Source organism: Amblyraja radiata, chromosome 28 (genome assembly GCF_010909765.2).
Source record: "Amblyraja radiata isolate CabotCenter1 chromosome 28, sAmbRad1.1.pri, whole genome shotgun sequence".
Classification (NCBI taxonomy): domain Eukaryota; kingdom Metazoa; phylum Chordata; class Chondrichthyes; order Rajiformes; family Rajidae; genus Amblyraja; species Amblyraja radiata.
The window spans coordinates 13,581,160-13,599,086 of record NC_045983.1 but is presented as its reverse complement, the minus strand read 5'-3'; the positions used below and the strand labels follow the sequence as shown (position 1 = coordinate 13,599,086).

General features: G+C 51.4%; 1 protein-coding gene across 2 annotated transcripts in view; it reads left to right on the top strand.

Moving 5' to 3' along the window:
* LOC116988850 (transient receptor potential cation channel subfamily V member 1-like) overlaps nt 1–17,927 on the top strand; it is a 29,476-nt gene extending 11,549 nt beyond the window's left edge. For both annotated transcript variants that reach the window (XM_033045827.1, XM_033045828.1), the window contains exons 4-16: nt 1,290–1,442; nt 2,143–2,283; nt 3,864–4,162; nt 4,877–5,053; nt 6,411–6,569; nt 7,455–7,550; nt 8,084–8,157; nt 10,764–10,929; nt 11,193–11,259; nt 12,722–13,011; nt 14,483–14,610; nt 15,077–15,195; nt 16,256–17,927. In XM_033045827.1, coding sequence (XP_032901718.1) covers nt 1,290–1,442; nt 2,143–2,283; nt 3,864–4,162; nt 4,877–5,053; nt 6,411–6,569; nt 7,455–7,550; nt 8,084–8,157; nt 10,764–10,929; nt 11,193–11,259; nt 12,722–13,011; nt 14,483–14,610; nt 15,077–15,195; nt 16,256–16,410 — 2,024 coding nt within the window. In that variant the 3' untranslated portion in view covers nt 16,411–17,927. The remainder of the gene's footprint in view (nt 1–1,289; nt 1,443–2,142; nt 2,284–3,863; nt 4,163–4,876; nt 5,054–6,410; nt 6,570–7,454; nt 7,551–8,083; nt 8,158–10,763; nt 10,930–11,192; nt 11,260–12,721; nt 13,012–14,482; nt 14,611–15,076; nt 15,196–16,255) is intronic.

The window sequence follows — 17,927 nt, the reverse complement described above, 5'->3', positions numbered from 1 at the left end:
TGGTCTTTGGATCCTTTTTCTGAAGCTGTCAGTGTCTGGGAAGTAAGACCAGGGCCTCACACTGAGTAATGCTCCACAACTAAGCTCCACTGGAAGCCTCCCTTCTCCTGGGGCCTGTTCCCCTCGCCAGCTCCACCTCGATCAGCTTCCTGTTGATCCTGCAAGCCCTGTCTGTCACATGCCCTCACCGAGCAGTGGTCTGACCTCAAATCATCATCCTCACTCCTAGTTCTGCAGAGTTTGAGTTTCGTTATTAGTACAAACTGCTTCCAATCACGATAGCTGAAAGGAGGGCAAGTGTTCCAGTTGTCCATCGGGATACAATTAATCTGGACCTAAGTCTCCCCTCGCCCCTTCACCTCCCATCATAGATGGCCCATTCAACCTTAAAATATCGCAACAATTTCAAAATACAGTTCAAAAATAGGCCATTCTGTGATGCAGCCATCTCCATTGGAGCAGCCCTGATCTTCCTGAGGGGTGGGTCAAGCTCAAGGGGCTGAACCTTGAGCTTCTGGTTCTATATCCTAATAGATTATGTTCTCAGTGGTAAGAGTCAAGAGTGTTTCATTGTCATATGCACCAGCAACAAAGCAATGAAATTCTTACTTGCTGCAGCTCTTTACATCATTAAAGCAACAATACAACAAATACATATATAAAACAACAGTAAATTATCAGGTAAGCTAGCGAACCAGAGCATAAGCTGACGTGTGTAGCGCAATCTTACAGGCCATTGTAGTTTGGTGCTGAGATATGGTTGTGTAGGGTGGGTCAAGAACCTAATGGTTGTTGGGCAGAAGCTGGTCTTGAACCTGGATGTCATGGTTCTCAGGTTCTTGTACCTTCTGATGGGGGACAGGATTTCAGGGTGGCACAGCGGTAGAGTTGCTGCCTTACAACGGTAGCGACCAGGGTTTGATCCTAACTTGTCTTGTCTTGAACGGAGTTTGTACGTTCTCCCCGTGACCTTGCGTGGGTTTTCTCCAGGATCTCCGGTTGCCTCCCACACTCCAAAGACGTACAGGTTTGTAGGCTAATTAGCTTGGTATTGTTGTAAATATATCACTAGTGTGTGTAGGATAGTGTTAGTGTGCAGGGATCACTGGTCAGCACGGACTCGGTGGGCCGAAGGGCCTGTTTCCGCGCTGTATCTGTAAACTAAACTAAAGGATTGAATGTAACCAAGGAAAGAGCCGATGGGAATGGAAGAGAACTGTTTCCGTAGCCGGTTGAGTTACTGTAACTGCTACAGGATCCTTATGCAGATCATCTTGTGTGCTTCGCAGACCCTGACACAGGGAAAACCGCCTTGCTGAAGGCTCTGCTGAACTTGAGCAGCCATCGCAATGACACCATCCCTGTGCTGCTAGAAATTGCGGAGAAAACAGATGACCTGAAGCTGTTCATCAATGCAGCCTACATGGACAGTTACTACAAGGGTACGGACATGCAGGGACACACGGCAATGGTGCTCACCCTGCGGGTTACGCTGCAGCTTCAGGGAATTCCAGAGTCTGGGAGTAAAGCGAGGTGGGGTGGGATGGAGAGAGGTCAGTGGGATGGGATGGAGTCGGGTGGGATGGAATAGGGTGAGTGGGAGTGAAGTGTGGTGTGGTGGAATTTGGGGAGTGGGTTTGGAGCTGAGCGATGGGATGGGCAGGAGTTTGTGGATGGGGTGAGTGAAATGAGATAGACAGTTGGGGGAGATGGGGATTCGGGCAGCTGGGGTGTGGCAGAATTTAGGGAGGGGGATTGGAGGAAGGTGATGGGATGGGATGGGATGGGATACGTTGGGATTTGGGGAGGGATTCGGCACGCGATGGGATGGAGATGGTGGGATATATGGGGGTGCAGTGGGATCTGGGGAGTGGGTTTGGAGGAGAGCGATGGGGTGGGCTAGGTGGAATTCAGTGGAAGTTGGGCAGTTAGTCGGGGAGGGATTTGGATGGGATGGGGTTGGTGGAAGATGGTGGGTGCAGTGGGCTCGGTTGTAATGGCAACCTGTGCTGGCGGTGGGAGTTTCACTTTGTAGACTATCTGGAGGAAGCGGTGTGTGCCCTGGCCCAGCTTCTCATTCTGCCACCCATCTTGTCGTGCCTGGCTGATGACTAACCCTGTCTCCATCCCCCCCACCCCCAGGCCAAACGGCACTGCACATCGCCATCGAACGCCGCTGCCTGCACTACATGGCGCTCCTGATCCGTAACGGTGCCGACGTCCATGCCAAGGCCAACGGCTTGTTCTTCAAGGACAGAGAGGGGCAGCCCGGATTCTACTTCGGTAGGGAGAGCAGCGACTGTGGAAGTAGGGAATGAGGGAGCTGAGGAATGGGAGCACAGAGTGGAGGACACCAGTGGGAACTGTTACATGTGCACACGCACACACACAAACGCACGCGCCCACACACACACGTGCGCACACACACGCACACACGCGCACAAACACACACACGCACACACACACTCCCTCTCAGTTCTACCCACACACACACGCGCACGCACACACGCGCACAAACACACACACGCACACACACACTCACACGCACACTCCCTCTCAGTTCTACCCACACACACACACACACACTCTCAGCTACACACATTCTATAAGCTACACACACATCACACTGTGTCTCTAAGCCACATGCACACTCTCTACCTGCTACACATATAGACAGCGCCAACACAGTACGTTCCATGTGGTTTTTTAACTTAGCAGGGTTAGGTGAGGTATTTCCTCCCTGACCCCTCTGCACCACTATCCTGAGAAGGGTCTCAATCCGAAACGTCACCCATTCCTTCTCTGCAGATGCTGCCTGTCCCGCTGAGTTACTCCATCTTTTTGTGTCTATCTTCGGTTTAAACCAGCATCTGCAGTTCCTTCCTGCACCAGTGTAAGAGATGCCAGGTTGTAGCATACAGCTCTATGATCTTTGGGTTGTATAACGTGAGACCAGCAGAGTGTCATTAGTCAGAGTCTTGTGATGTGTGGTGAGTCTGCTGGCTGAGGGCCTTGGGTTACATGCAGCGTGGGAACAGCACCGAGGTTGTTCATGCCGTCCTGCCTGAGGCTACACCATCACACTCCGTCTGCACACTGGATAGTTGCCAAGGACCTTGTATTTTGGGGATCTGGATGTTCCTCTTGGGTAGAGAATGGGTGCGAGATCTGTTAACCTGCAGCCGCCGATCTCTGCGATCCATGTCTCTCCACTCCCTGTACATACATGTGCCTCCACTTCAACCTCTCCTTTCCATGTTTCTCCCCCCTACTACAATCTGTCTGAAAATGTCCAAAGGAAATGTGCGGGGCAGGTTTTTTCATAAAGAGGATGGTGTGTGCCTGGAACGTGCTGCCAGGGGTGGGGGATGGAGACAGACACAATGATGGCACACATAGAAGTGCAGAGAATGGTGGGATACTGATCACGTGCAGACGGAGGAGATTAGTTTTTCTTGGCATCATGTTCACGCAGACATTATTGGCCGAAGGGCCTGTTCCTGTGCTGTTCTATGCTCTAACTGCTTGTGGGAGTTAACATACTGGGCGGCACAGTGGCACAGCAGTAGAGTTGCTACCTTACAGCGCCAGAGACCCGGGTTTGATCCTGACTATGGTTGCTGTTTACATGGAGTTGTACGTTCTCCCTGTGACTCTGTGAGTTTTCTCAAGGTGCTCCAGTTTCTTCCCACACTCCAAAGACGTACAGGTTTGTAGGTTAATTTACTTTGGCTTATTGTAAATCCAACTTAAAGTGTAAGATAGTGCTAGTGTAGAATGATTACTGGTCGGCACAGACTCAATGGGCCGATGGGCCTGTTTTCATGCTGTATCTCTAACATGTAAAAGTTTCATCCTAACAGGGGAACTGCCTCTCTCACTCGCTGCCTGCACCAACCAGCCAGAGTTGGTGAACCATCTGCTGGAAAACCCCTACGAGCAGGCACAGATCGAGGCAGTGGATTCGAAGGGCAACAATGTGCTCCACGCACTGGTATCCATCTCCGACAACAGCCGGGAGAACACCAGGTTCGTCACCGAGATGTACGACCTTCTCCTCAGGCTCGGCGTGAAGCTCCAACCTCAACTCAGCCTGGAGAGCGTGCGGAATAAGAAGGGGCTCACTCCCCTCAAGCTGGCCGCCAAGATGGGAAAGATTGAGGTGGGTGCCAGGGCTGGGGATGGGAGGGCAGGTCCCCTGCTTGTGGGCTGCACACACTCCTCACCTCTGCCTTGCTGCCAGTAGCCAGGCTGCTCCTCCACTTTCACAGCCAGTCACCAGGAGCTCAGACAGATAGGGTTAAATGTGTTCTGTGCAGATAGGTTTGTGGAGGGAGAGTCTGACAGAGGTCAGGAGAGAGAGTAGCGGGTCAGAGAGGGAGGGTGACAGAGGGTAGAGTGTAACAGAGAGGGGTGTGTGATAGAGAGTAGTGGTGTGTGTGTGTGTGAGGACAGAACAGGGTGTGTGCCAAAAAATATAGAGATTTTTTTTAATTAATATTAAAAAAATATATAGATATAAAAAATATACCTATACTTTTGAACTGTTTTAATGATGTCATGTCTATGTCTGTAGTTAGCCAGTCCGCGTTGACCCTAGTTGGCCGCAGGGAGCCCGGCTGTTGTATATTCATTCTGATCAGCCAAACTGCACTTAGAGCATGGCACTCCCTCACCACCCCTCCCACAGCGCGGCGCTCGCTCACCGCCCCTCCCACAGCGCGGCGCTCCCTCAGCCTGGTGTGGGATGGATCCCGTTGCCCAGGTCTCTGGAGTAATGGGTTGAACACTGGCCTGAGTGACTGACACACCCCTCAACACCACAGACTACAAGCTTCTGTTCCTTGGGTGTAAATGCAGGGTGATGTCTCCTCAGGTGCTGAAATACATCATTGGGAGAGATATCCAGGAGGAGGGGTGCCGGCATCTGTCCAGGAAGTTCCGGGAGTGGGCCTACGGGCCGGTGCACTCCTCATTGTACGACCTCTCCGAACTGGACACGCACGAGAAAACCTCCGTGTTGGAGATCATCGCCTACAGCAGCCAGACTCCGGTAAGTACCTAGCCCAGGCCGGGCCCTGCACACAGAGGTCTCCCTCAGCCAGGGGAACCATCCCTCCGCACTGCCATCATCTAGGAATGGGCAGGCAACATGCCCCACCCCTCACCCCGCCTCTCACTCCCCAACCTTCACCCCCCCACTCACTCCTCACCCCAGTCCTAACTCCTCACCCCAGCCACCCACTCCCCACCACTCACTCCCCACTCCCCACCCCTCACACTCACACCCATCCTCACCCACACCCTCATTCTCACCCTCAGCCCATGCCTCCACTACCCACCCCAGCCCCATCACCCCTCCACCATTTTGCCCCTTAACCTTCACCCCTCGCACCTTTTCATCACCTCCCACCCCAACATCCCACCAGCCACCTCCACCACTCACTCTCAGCCCCCCATCCCAATCCCAGTGCTAGAAAACAGTCTTGTTTTTTTCATTACTCTGCGTTTGTAATTAGTTGAATAAAAGCTCCTTGTTAAAGTAAAAAAAAGGGTCAGATGCAGAGTGAAGCTCCCTCTACACCGTCCCATCACACATTCCCCAGGGTCAGACACAGAATGAAGCTCCAGATACAGGGTTGTGGTGTGTAATAAATATATGAGTTGGTTCACGGACTCGCCAGCCTCCTGTCATTTCTGCGGTGAGGAAGAGACCGTGTTCCACGTGTATATGGAGTGTGAGAGGTTGCAGCCCCTGTATGGATACCTGAAGGGGCTGCTCCTCACGTTTTGGTTGCATTTTTGTCCCACGATTCTGGTATTTGGGCACAAGGCAGGGAGTGGGGAGGGTCGATGGGGAGGGTGGGATTGTACTCCCTGTTGGTCTGCTCCTGGGCCTGGCCAAGATGGCCATTCGTGGGTCTGGGCAGCGGGTAGTCGATTACTGCACCAGGGTCGGCTGCCTGCCCCTTTTCCGGGCCTATGTCCGTGCCCGCGTGTCCTTGGAGAGGGAACACGCGGTGTCCACGGGGACTCTGGAGGCCTTTCCGTGAACGCTGGCTTGATAAAGTTGGCGATATATTAATTTGATGACTTTGTTTGTAAACTGCCAATATAGGCAACCTTTGATTGTGCTAATACTCTGTATATTTGTTTGTGTTTTCTGAATAAAAGTATTTGTAAAAAAAAAGGTTGTGTGTAGTCACTGTGGGCTGGAGCGCCCTCTGCTGTGCTCACGCGGTACCTTCGAGACCTGCAGGCGACACACTCTGTCTATTCCACCGCAGATTCTGCCTGACCTGCGGAGTTCCTCCAGCACTTTGTTTTACAATATATTCAAGATTCCCGCAGATGCTGTTTCTTGGTGTCTCCGTCAGCCCAGCCCTCTTAACACTGTGTTCACCCGTCAGAACCGACACGAGATGCTGCTGCTGGAGCCTCTCAACCATCTGCTGCAGGAGAAGTGGAACAGCTTTGCCAGGTTCATCTTCTACTTCAAGTTTATCGTCTACCTGTGCTATATGATTGTCTTCACCATCACCGCCTACAACAGGATCGAGGATAGGAAGGTGTGGCAGAGGTCTCTGTAATCAGCCGTTGGGTCACAGAAGTGGAGGAGTCACATAAGCTGTGGGAGGGGCGGTGAGGGAGCGCCGTGCTGTGGGGGGGGCGGTGAGGGAGCGCCGTGCTGTGGGGGGGGGGGCGGTGAGGGAGCGCCGTGCTGTGGGGGGGGGGGCGGTGAGGGAGCGCCGTGCTGTGGGAGGGGCGGTGAGGGAGCGCTGTGCTGTGGGAGGGGCGGTGAGGGAGTGCCGTGCTGTGGGAGGGGCGGTGAGGGAGTGCCGTGCTGTGGGTGGGGCGGTGAGGGATCGCCGTGCTGTGGGGGGGGGGGCGGTGCGGGCGCGCCGTGCTGTGGGTGGGGCGGTGAGGGAGCGCCGTGCTGTGGGGGGGGGGCGGTGAGGGAGTGCCGTGCTGTGGGTGGGGCGGTGAGGGAGCGCCGTGCTGTGGGGGGGGCGGTGAGGGAGCGCCGTGCTGTGGGAGGGGCGGTGAGGGAGCGCCGTGCTGTGGGAGGGGCTGTGAGGGAGCGCCGTGCTGTGGGAGGGGCGGTGAGGGAGCGCCGTGCTGTGGGAGGGGCGGTGAGGGAGCGCCGTGCTGTGGGGGGGGGGGCGGTGAGGGAGCGCCGTGCTGTGGGGGGGGCGGTGAGGGAGTGCCGTGCTGTGGGGGGGGCGGTGAGGGAGTGCCGTGCTGTGGGCGGGGCGGTGAGGGAACACCGCACTGTGGGAGGGGCGGTGAGGGAGCGCCGTGCTGTGAGAGGGGGCGGTGAGGGAACACCGCACTGTGGGGGGGGCATTGCCAAATAACGTAGCACCTTTACTCGGTGGTACGGAATGGGCTGGGGTGTGAGCTCCACTCCATTGTTTCACTGCAAACGCTTGTCCACTTTCTTCCCTCTTCAGCCTCCATTCGCACTGGAGTACACAGTGGCCGGCTACCTGCGTGTGGCCGGACAGAGCATTATGGTCCTCGGGGCCATCTACCTCTTCTTCCAGGGGGTGAGCATCTTCACTGTCACCTCTCCCACAGTCACCAAGGACAGCTAGAGGGGGGAGTGAGGCAAGCCATGCAGCCCCTCTCTAGCCTGCTATACTTGGCCAGCATCAGACTGTTCAGCCCCTCTCTGGTCTGCTACACTAGGCCAGCAGGCCTTACAGGCTCTCTCCTGTTGTACTGGACCTAGTCTCTCTCCCTCCGTTAAGCAGGAACAAGATCAGGCTGTTCCTCTCCCTAGCCTTTTACACATTGCCGTGAGTAGGCCATTCAGCCTCTCTAACTAGCCTGTTACACAGGGCCAGGAGCAGGACATTCAGCCACTCTATTTGCCCCTGTGCTGAATGGCAGGTTACTGAACTCAGAAGCGGAAGGCGGAGCAGACCACTCGGCCCATCGACACGACCCCACCATTCTCGCCCAGGACAGCAACCGTTTCACCCAGCATCTCTGCTCCGCGAGGTGTCTGGTTTAAGAGGAGGTGTGGGGGTTAAGTTGTGATGACTGGCTCACTGAGTGATGGTGTTTCCCTCCCCAGGTGCAAGAGGTTTTCCTGCGGCGGCAGCGCACTCCGAAGTCCATCTCCATCGATGGCTACTGTGACATCCTCTTGTGAGTCCCAAACCCACGTCACCTACAGCACTCTCGCTGCGCACCCAGAATAAGTGGCATTGGTTTATTGTCATGTACCGAGATACAGTGAAAAACAATCCAGGCAGATCATACTGTGGCATGTTGGCCTTCATAGCTAGAGTATAGAAGCAAGGATGTCTTACAGCGGTTGTACAGGGCCCAGGTGAGATCACATCTGGAATATTAAGTGCAGTTTTGGTCTCCTAATTGGAGGAAGGACATTCATGCTATTGAGGGAGTGCAGCGTAGGTTCGCCAGGTTAATTCCTGGGATGGCAGGACTGACATATGATGAAAGAATGCATCGACTGGGCTTGTATTCACTGGAATTTAGGATGAGAGGGGATCTAATAGAAGCATGTAAAATTCTTAAGGGATTAGACAGGCTAGGTGCAGGAAAAATGTTCTTGATGTTGGGGGACTCCAGAACCAGGGGTCACAGTCTAAGAATAAGCGGTAGTCCATTTAGGACTGAGATGAGGAAAAAACTTTTTTACCCAGAGAGTTGTGTATCTGTGGAATTCTCTGCCACCGAAGGAAGTGGAGACCAATTCACTGGATGTTTTCAAGAGATGTTTTCAAAAGAGGGCAAACAGAATCAAAGGACATGGGGAGAAAGCCAGTGGAGTAATGATTTTGGATGATCAGCTGTGATCATATTGAATGGCAGTGCTGGCTCGAAGGGCTGAATGGCCTTCTGCTGCACCTATTTTCTATGTTTCTGCATGAGTGCAACAGGTAGGGGAAAAGGAAACAGTGCAGACTTTCGTGTTACTGCGACAGCATAAGTACTTATTAAAAAAAAAAGGGCAGAGGCTACAACTAGATTCAGTTTAGAGATACAGCGTGGAAACAGGCCCGTCGGCTTACCGAGTCCGTACTGACCAGCGATCCCCGTACACTAGCACTATTCCACACACACACGGGACAATTTATAATTATACCAATCCAATTAGCCTACAAACCTGAACGTCTTTAGAGTGTGGGAGGAAACTGGAGATCCCGGAGAAAACCCTCGCAGGTCACAGAGAGAATGTACAAACTTCGTACTGACAAGCCCCCATAGTCAGGATCGAACCTGTGTCTAGGGCGCTGTAAGGCAGCAACTCTACCACTGCACCACCCATGCTGGTAGGTAGATCAGATAGATCGGGTAATTGGGAATACATCCTTAGCTTATGAGAGGCCCATTCAAGACTCTGATAATAGCGGGGAAGAAGCTGTTCCTGAATCTGGTGGTATGTGCTTTCCGGTTTTTATATATTCTGCCCAATGGGAGAAGGGAGAAGAGGGAATGACCGGGGTGTGAGTGGTCCTTGATCATGATGTTTCCCAAAGCAGCAGGAAGTGTAAATACTGATTAATAGGGAGGAGGTTGTGAAGGACTGGGCTGCGTTCACAATTACCTGCTACTTCTTGCTGTCTTGTGTAGAGCTGTTGCCAAACCAAGCTGTTATTCATTTCAATTTGGAGCTTTCCATGTTGCATCTGTAGGAATTGATAAGAGTCATTACAGACATGCTTCATTACCTGAGCCTTCTGAGGGGTTTCCTTAGTCTTCTGAAACAACAATAGAAACTCAGCAGGTAAGGCAGCCTCTGTGGAGAGAGAAACTCATCAAGCCCTGCAGCATGGAAACAGGCCATTCGGTCCACCACCTCTACAGCAGTGGGCACCCACCCACATTAGATCCTATCCTCCATCGATGATCTCCAGCCTTCTACACACCTGGGAGATACACAGGCGTCCAGACACATCCTAAACGCTGCTGGATGACTCTGCATCAACCACTTTTTCTGGCAGTGTATCCAGGTTCTGACAAACTGAAACACTATCTATCTATCTATCTATCTATCTATCTATCTATCTATCTATCTATCTATCTATCTGGAACGACCCAAGCAGTCGTTCCAGGTGCGACAAAGGTTCACCTGTATCTCCTCCAACCTCATCTACTGCATCCGCTGCTCTAGATGTCAGCTGATTTACATCGGGGAGACTAAGCGGATGTTGGGCGATCGTTTCGCCGAACACCTCCGCTCAGTCTGCAATAACCTACCTGAACTCCCGGTGGCTCAGCACTTCAACTCCCCCTCCCATTCCCAATCCGACCTCTCTGTCCTGGGTCTCCTCCATTGCCAGAGTGAGCAACACCGGAAATTGGAGGAACAGCACCTCATATTCCGCCTGGGTTGCTTGCGTCCGGTGGGCATGAACATTGAATTCTTCCAATTTTGCTAGCCCTTGCTGTCTCCTCCCCTTCCTTAACCCTCGAGCTGTCTCCTCCGACCCCCCTGCCCTCGGGCTCCTCCTCCTCCCTTTTTCCTTCCTTCTCCCCCCCACCCCCCATCAGTCTGAAGAAGGGTTTCGGCCCGAAACGTCGCCTATTTCCTTTGCTCCATAGATGCTGCTGCACCCGCTGAGTTTCTCCAGCATTTTTGTGTACCCACTATCTATCTATCTCTCTCTCTCTCTCCAGACACTGCCTGAGCTGCTGAGTATTTCCACCCATTTGCTGATTTTATCCCTGATTTCTAGCATCTGCAGGTATTTTTTAAACTTTCATTTCCTGTCGGTTTATTGCAGTTTTGTTCAGGCTTTGCTGCTCCTGTCATCAACCGCACTGTACGTTGCCGGACGGGAGGAGTATGTGGGCTTCATGGTGATTTCACTGGCGATTGGCTGGATCAATACACTGTACTACACCCGGGGCTTCCAGCAAATGGGCATCTACAGTGTGATGATGCAGAAAGTAAGTGGGCAAACGCAGCACGGCCCTCCCGCACACCTTACTGTAACCATGAACGGATCTGGGATGAGGGGATAATGGGCAGAGTATAGTGGGAGAAGGACAGTAAATGGAATAACATAGAACTAATGTGAATGGGTGATCGATGGCCGGCGTGGACTCGATGGGCTGAAGGGCCTGTTTCGATGCTGTATCTTTAAACTTAAACTAAACTAAGCACTCACCTCACCACTTTGGGGATTGAGCCTTTTACATGTTGCTTGCAGATCTTCCTGACGGATCTGATGAGCTTCCTTCTCGTCTACGCCGTGTTCCTCTTCGGATTCGGAGCTGGTGAGTTACATTGTATGCCTCACATGGACAAACGGAGCCATGAGACCCTTGAACCTGCTCACTCTTCATGACCCCACGGCAGACATGACCTCTCTCTGTCGATCTGCCTTTCTTAGTACCCATGAAGACATTGAGTCATACAGCAGTGAAACAGGCCCTTCCGCAACCCCATGTCCATTGTATTTACCCAAACATTCCCATTTACCCGCTTTGAGTCCACAAGGACGCCTAAATGGCACAAATCAAAGGTTGCCTCATCAATAGTCGTAAGAGACGTTTCAATCTCCACACCCTCTGCACCAACTTTCCCTTAGTTGGGAATGAAGCTACAGAGATGCCAACCACTTTCTGAGTGGAAAAACATTCCCCTTTTATCGTATCCAAACTTTGTTCCTCTCATGTTAAGTTACGCCTGCCAGGGGGAAAAGATTCTCACTGTCCACCCTATCAATGCCTCTATAATTTTATATACTTCTAACAGGCCTGCCCTCAGCTTCCTTTACTCCAGGGAAAACAAGCCAAGCCTGTCCAATCTCTTCCTATAACTAAGGACCCCAATCCAGGCAACATCTGAATGTCGGTGCCTGCATGTGCTGCCCTGGTTACAAAAGGACTCCGTCCCTGAGAACTGTTCGTGACCCGAACTGTTCACAGGTCGTAAATGAATGAGCACAGTATGCTGGCAAGGATCGCAGGTGAGGAGAGTAAAGGGCCTGTCCCACTGTCCCGAGCTGCTCACGAATTCTCCAGAGTTTTCCCATTGATTCAAACTCGGAGAATGTTCGTAACGGGGCCATAGGAAGCCGTAGGAGTCCGTAGATATATCGTAGCGGCTCGTTATGTCAGCCGTAGGTACTCGGGGCATCAGATAAGTCGGGACGTTTTTTCCAGCATGACAAAAATGTAGTCGGGAGAAAAATTGCAACATTTAATGCCCCGAGTACCTATGGCTGACATAACGAGCCGCTACGATATATCTATGGACTCCTACGGACCTGTTACGAACATTCTCCCAGCTCACCTCGGCTCCAGCCACTCCGGTTGTTGCTGCCCTGCAGTAGCTGGCAAATCCATCCCGCCAGCCTCCCAAACATTTGTTTCTATGTGTGGGCTGTCCATACTTCACCAACCCAGGGAGGAGTGTATACTGTGTAGGAAGAAACTGCAGATCGTGGTTTACACTGAAGATAGACACAAAATGCTTGAGTAACTCAACGGGCCAGGCAGCATCTCTGGAGAGAAGGAATAGATGACTTTGGGGCCAGTCTGATGAAGGATCTCAACCCGAAACATCATCCAGAGATGCTGCCTGTTCTGCTGAGTTACTCCAGCATTTTGTGTCTATCTTCTCAGGAGTGTATACTGTTATCCCAGGGAGGGGAAGTGGAGGTGAGGAGGAAATGGCATCAGTGGTACGGTTGTCTCAAGCGTGCCCTCACAACCCGCTGCCTTCCCTCTGCAGCGTTGGTGGTGCTAATTGAGGACGGTGTCTACAACAACACCAAACCTGGTTGCAAAAAGGACACCACCTACAAGAACTTTGGGACAACCTCCTTGGAGCTGTTCCGATTCACTATCGGCATGGGAGACCTGGAGTTCACCGAGAACTACAAATTCAAGAAGGTTTTCATCTTCCTGCTAATATCGTACGTCATCCTTACCTACATCCTTCTGCTCAACATGCTGATTGCCCGGATGAGTAAAACAGTGGAAGAGATTTCCAAGGACAGTAAAAGTCTCTGGAAACTTCAGGTAAATGTTCTTTAAGCTATCTGTCTGTTCTGCTTCATCCAGACACTCCATTGTCCTGTCAAACACAGGGCAGAATAGCATAGGTTGGACATAGAGTGAATCTCCCTCCACACTGCCCTGTCACACACTCCCAGGGCACGGGTTAGACCCAGAGTGAAGCTCCCTCTGTTGCTCCACACACTACCAGGGAAAGGACAGCACAGATTTGACAGTGGGGATATCTTATTTTACCTCAGTACCAATAAATGGAGAACCCCAATATACCTGCATTTATCAGGTAACATTTTATGGTCAAAGTTTGGCAATATTTATTTTAATTTATGATGCATTTTAGGAACATCAATAGGTTCAATATCAATTGTTCATCGTTCAATATGGTTGTGGTTGAAGTTAAATCTCAGGGCCACTTGCCTGCACTAACCCTTAATGTCCAAATATCTACAAATCACTATTGAATAAACTTGGCAACAAAGCTTCCAAGGAAGTAGGGAATTCCAAAGATTCACTCTCCTCTCCGTGAAGAAATCCTTTCCCTCTCTCCTGATTGGCAAACTCCTTGCTTTAAAACTATGATGTCTGGTTGCAGACAGTCATATCAACCTGTATGAACTTTGGCATTCTAATATTATTAATAATAATAATAATAATAATAACATAATATATCTTTATTGTCATTGTACACGAACAACGAGATTAAGATTGCAAAGTCTGTATCGATGCTGTAAAATAAATAACTAAAGTAAAAGTATAAATAGGCCCCTGTACACTGATAAAAATTTACAGCAGCTGTCACTGTTGAGATAAGTCAGTTGTGCCAGTTGATTATCGCGGCAAAGACAGATTAAGGGGGATGCTTAGCAGTCTGATTCAGTGCAGTTATAACTAGGTATATTCTGCTACACCATGGAGAGAATTGATAATTTATGTCATTATTGGAAAATCGTTTCCATCCCAGAATCCAACCAGTGAATCCTGCTGCACTCCCTCCATTACAGCACCTCGCCCGGATTTGAACGCCCGACTTATGAACGGCCTGTAAATACAGTACGAGCGAGCGTTTGGCACATACACAGGATGGACTGCAGGGATGCAGGCATCTCCTGCTGTGTGGGAACTCAGCTTACAATACTATCCAAATGGTTTAGTTAAACGCACAAGTTTATACACGTTGCCCTTGGTTGGCCAATGCTTTTATGTAAATACATGGATAGGTGGCTGCATTTCTGCCTTGCGAACTGTTCGGGTTACGAGCGGTTCTCGGGAAGATAACCCTGTCCTGATCTGAGGAGGACCTGTGCTCCCTCCTTGAGTTGAGAGGCCAGATGTAAGCATGTCTAGATCATTTCTCCCGGGGGTCCCACATCATTGCAGAAAGGTGTTGTTACCCTCCCCGTGGAGCCAGTGTACCGCTTGTTTCTGGTTTCCCCCTCTTCCCTGTCAGTCTGTAACGCCAGCTCTGTGTCTTTGCCAGCGAGCCATCACCATTCTGGACCTGGAGAAGAGCATCCCGCGATGCCTGAGAGCCAGGTTCCGGTCGGGAGAGCTTGTGATGGTCGGGCTTACATTTGATGGGCAGGAGGATCAAAGGTGGTGTTTCAGGTAAAGAGAAATCGGGCCAAGGAACACCTCTCCATCTCCCGCGTCCGACTTAGAGCGCGAAATGAGATACCGGGCTCGCTTCCCTGAGGTCAGCCATCCATCCATCTTTGGGATGTGGACGAGATACAGACATGGTCTCAGCACCAGTGGTCAGAATTGAAGCTGGTCCTCTGGCACTGTGAGGAAGTGGCTGTGTCACTGTGCTATGCCTTGTCCCTGAGTCGGGAGCCTCCCCGTGGAATGCAGGCTGGGACTTTGTGGATTGGAGGCTGGGGGAGGCTTCAGGAAGACAGTGTGTCTGGGGCGGGACACCGGGAGGAGCGGGTGGCAGGGAGTGGGGCTTCAGGGGGTGGGGATTGGGGTGTTGGAATAGTTGGATGTCCCAAGGGTTGGGATGTTTGACAGCACCCAGGACTCTGGTACCGAGGGGTAATGTACCTGTCCTGTGCCGTACCATGCCGTGCAGGGTGGATGAAGTTAACTGGAGCAGGTGGAACACTGACCTCGGCCTCATCAACGAGGAACCAGGAAACTCTGAGCTGCTGAGGAGGAACTCAACCTTTACCAGCAAGATAACCCGTGGAGGTAAGGGGCAACTAAGGTCAGAATGTCACACTCCTCTGCCCCAATCCACCTCCACAGAGCCACACACCATCTCCCACTTGTTTGACCCACCTTCAGGTGAACGGCAGAGTTTGCTACTTTGCTGCAGACCTTTCCCAGTGCCTGTGCTGGGGTTTCTGTTCCACGCTGGCCTCCTCCTCCCCCCCTGCCCTCCTCGTCCTCTCTCCCATGAGTTTATCCTGCCCACCCAACCCCCCCCCCCCCCCCCCCCCCCCCCCAACACGTGTTGCCAGCATCGTGTCAAAGGCCACACTCTATAAGGAGATCGTCAGTCGACTCAGGGTAATGAGGAAGGGGCTTAATGTCATCACATTCAGGGTGGGCTTCACTGGGTTAGTGGGTGAGTGGAAGGGATTCACTGGGTTAGTATGTGGAGCGAGGGGAGTTACTGGGTGAGTGGAGGGAGAGGATGTGCTTGGTTAGTGTGTGGAGGGAGGGGATTCACTGGGTCAGGGTGTGAGTGGAGGGAGGGGGTATGTTGGGTTCCTTTTGGGGAAGGGGCTATCGTTTCTGTCCAACCAGACACCTCCCCTCCACTCCATCTATCTATGTGCCTCCACTGTGTCCCTACCCCTTACCGCCCCTTCCACCTTCAATCCCTCCTTCCCCCTCTTCCACCACCACATCTCTTCCCATCTGCCACTCCCACCATCCTTGTCCCAGTCTGTTTTATTTTTTAATGCTCTGCTTATTCAGCTTTCTCCTGTTTGGTTCTGCCACTCTCCACCTCCGACCTCTTCCCCCATCCACTTCTACCCTGTTAAGCTCTCCTTCCAATCACTCCATTCTCCCATCTCCACCACCCCCCTTACCGCACCCTCCGTCTCTTCCCCTCCATCACTCCCTTCCACCCAAATCCTTCTCCACCCTCTACTCTCCCCAGTCTCCCTCTCCTCCCTTCTCCTTTCCCTGTGCTTTGTACGACCAGCCTTCCCAGCCTTGCCATATGCCTTGCGCCAACCTGTGCATTCAGACTGCAGGAGCCGCCCCTGTTTTAACCCTTGATGTATGTGCCCATCAGAGCGGAGCTGGCGTTCCATGCTGCCCCTGTTGAAAGAAATTAAATCTGAGACGCAGGACGATGCGATGACTCTGGCAGAGTTGAACAGCAACCCATCGAGACAGCCCCACAGACGACCACGCCGACCACGCACTACCATTGCCAAGGTGGTCTGATGTCGGAGGTCAGTAGTGGGCTGGGACACTCTTCCAGATGGACACTCGCACCCTTAGCGTCCTCCGTAACTGGCTCCCCAACTTCCAGAGTGTCCTGCAGTGTTCTGATGGAAAACCAGCCCCCAGATCACTGCTGGATGCAAGGCGCAGCAGAAGTGTCATCGGAAATGTAAGGGTTGCTTCAATTTATGGAAAAGATATTAGTTTATTACTTGTGTAAAAAAAATATTGGAGATGGAAAGAGAATATTATTGAAGACTTTCCATTTTCCATTTGGCCGTGTCATGGCAATGGACATGTTGGGTGATCAATGGTGGGAGAGTTGAGGTGGCCAAGATGAGAGGTCAGGTGATGATACTTCCAGCCAGTGTTGCCGGCTCTTCACTAGTCACTAGAGTGTACAGTCATTGCCACCCACCATTGGTGTTAGAGTAGAATGGGTGCTTTTGGATTAGGTCCATCATTGGGCCACTGACACCAGAGCTGTCCTTGTTATCCCCAACTCACATCTGGTTACTGAGAGAGTGGGAACAGGAGCTAGTCTGTGGAACAAGTCATCCTCTGTTCATTGCTGTGACATTGGCTGTCACATTATAGAGTCGTACAGCACAACCCGTCCATGCCAACCGTTATGTTTATCCACACTAATCGCATTTGCCTGAATCAGGCTCATATCCCTCCACTCCTTTCCCATCCAAGTACCTGTCTAATTGTCTTCGAAATGTTAAAATACCATCTGCATCTACCCCTTTCTCTGGCACTTCATTTCAGATAACCACCACCTCCTGTGTGGAAAAAATGTGCCCAACATATATCTCCTTTAAATTTCTCCCCTCTTGCCTTAAACCTGTGCCCTCTAGCTTTAGAAACCCCTGCCCTTGGAAAAATACTCAGTCCATCTACCCTATATTCATGATCTAAGGATGAATTCCCAATCTACCTCGTTGCAGTGCTTGAACTTTTTATTTTTTATCGGCACTTTCGCCGTGGCAATAGCACTATATTCTCCACTTTGTTATTTTTCTTTTTTGCATGACCATGATGTGCTTGTGAACGTGCATGGTATAATTAGCCTGGATAGCATGCAAAACAATTTACACTATCAAAGTACACATAATAATAAAACAATAGCAATCTATGCCTCTCTCATTTTATAAACCTCTATTAGATCACCCCTCACTCAGCCTTCTATGTTCTTCCCACCCCCACCCGAGAATTGTGGAGGCAGAGGGTAACGAGACTGCAGCCGCTACAGTGATCTAGGAGGATTGTTGCACCAGTAGTCAATACAAATCGATTAGAGAGGCCACATTAGCTATACAATTACAGAAAAATAAAACTCAGCAGGTCGGCAGCATCTGTGGAGTGAGAAACAGTCAATGTTTCAAATCTGCAACCACTCATCAGAACTCAGTCACAGACCCGAAATGTTAACTGGGGAGTAACGTAGAACAGTGAAGGGCCTGTCCCACTTGGCGATTTTTTTCGGTGACTGCCGGCATCATATCAGGGTCTCC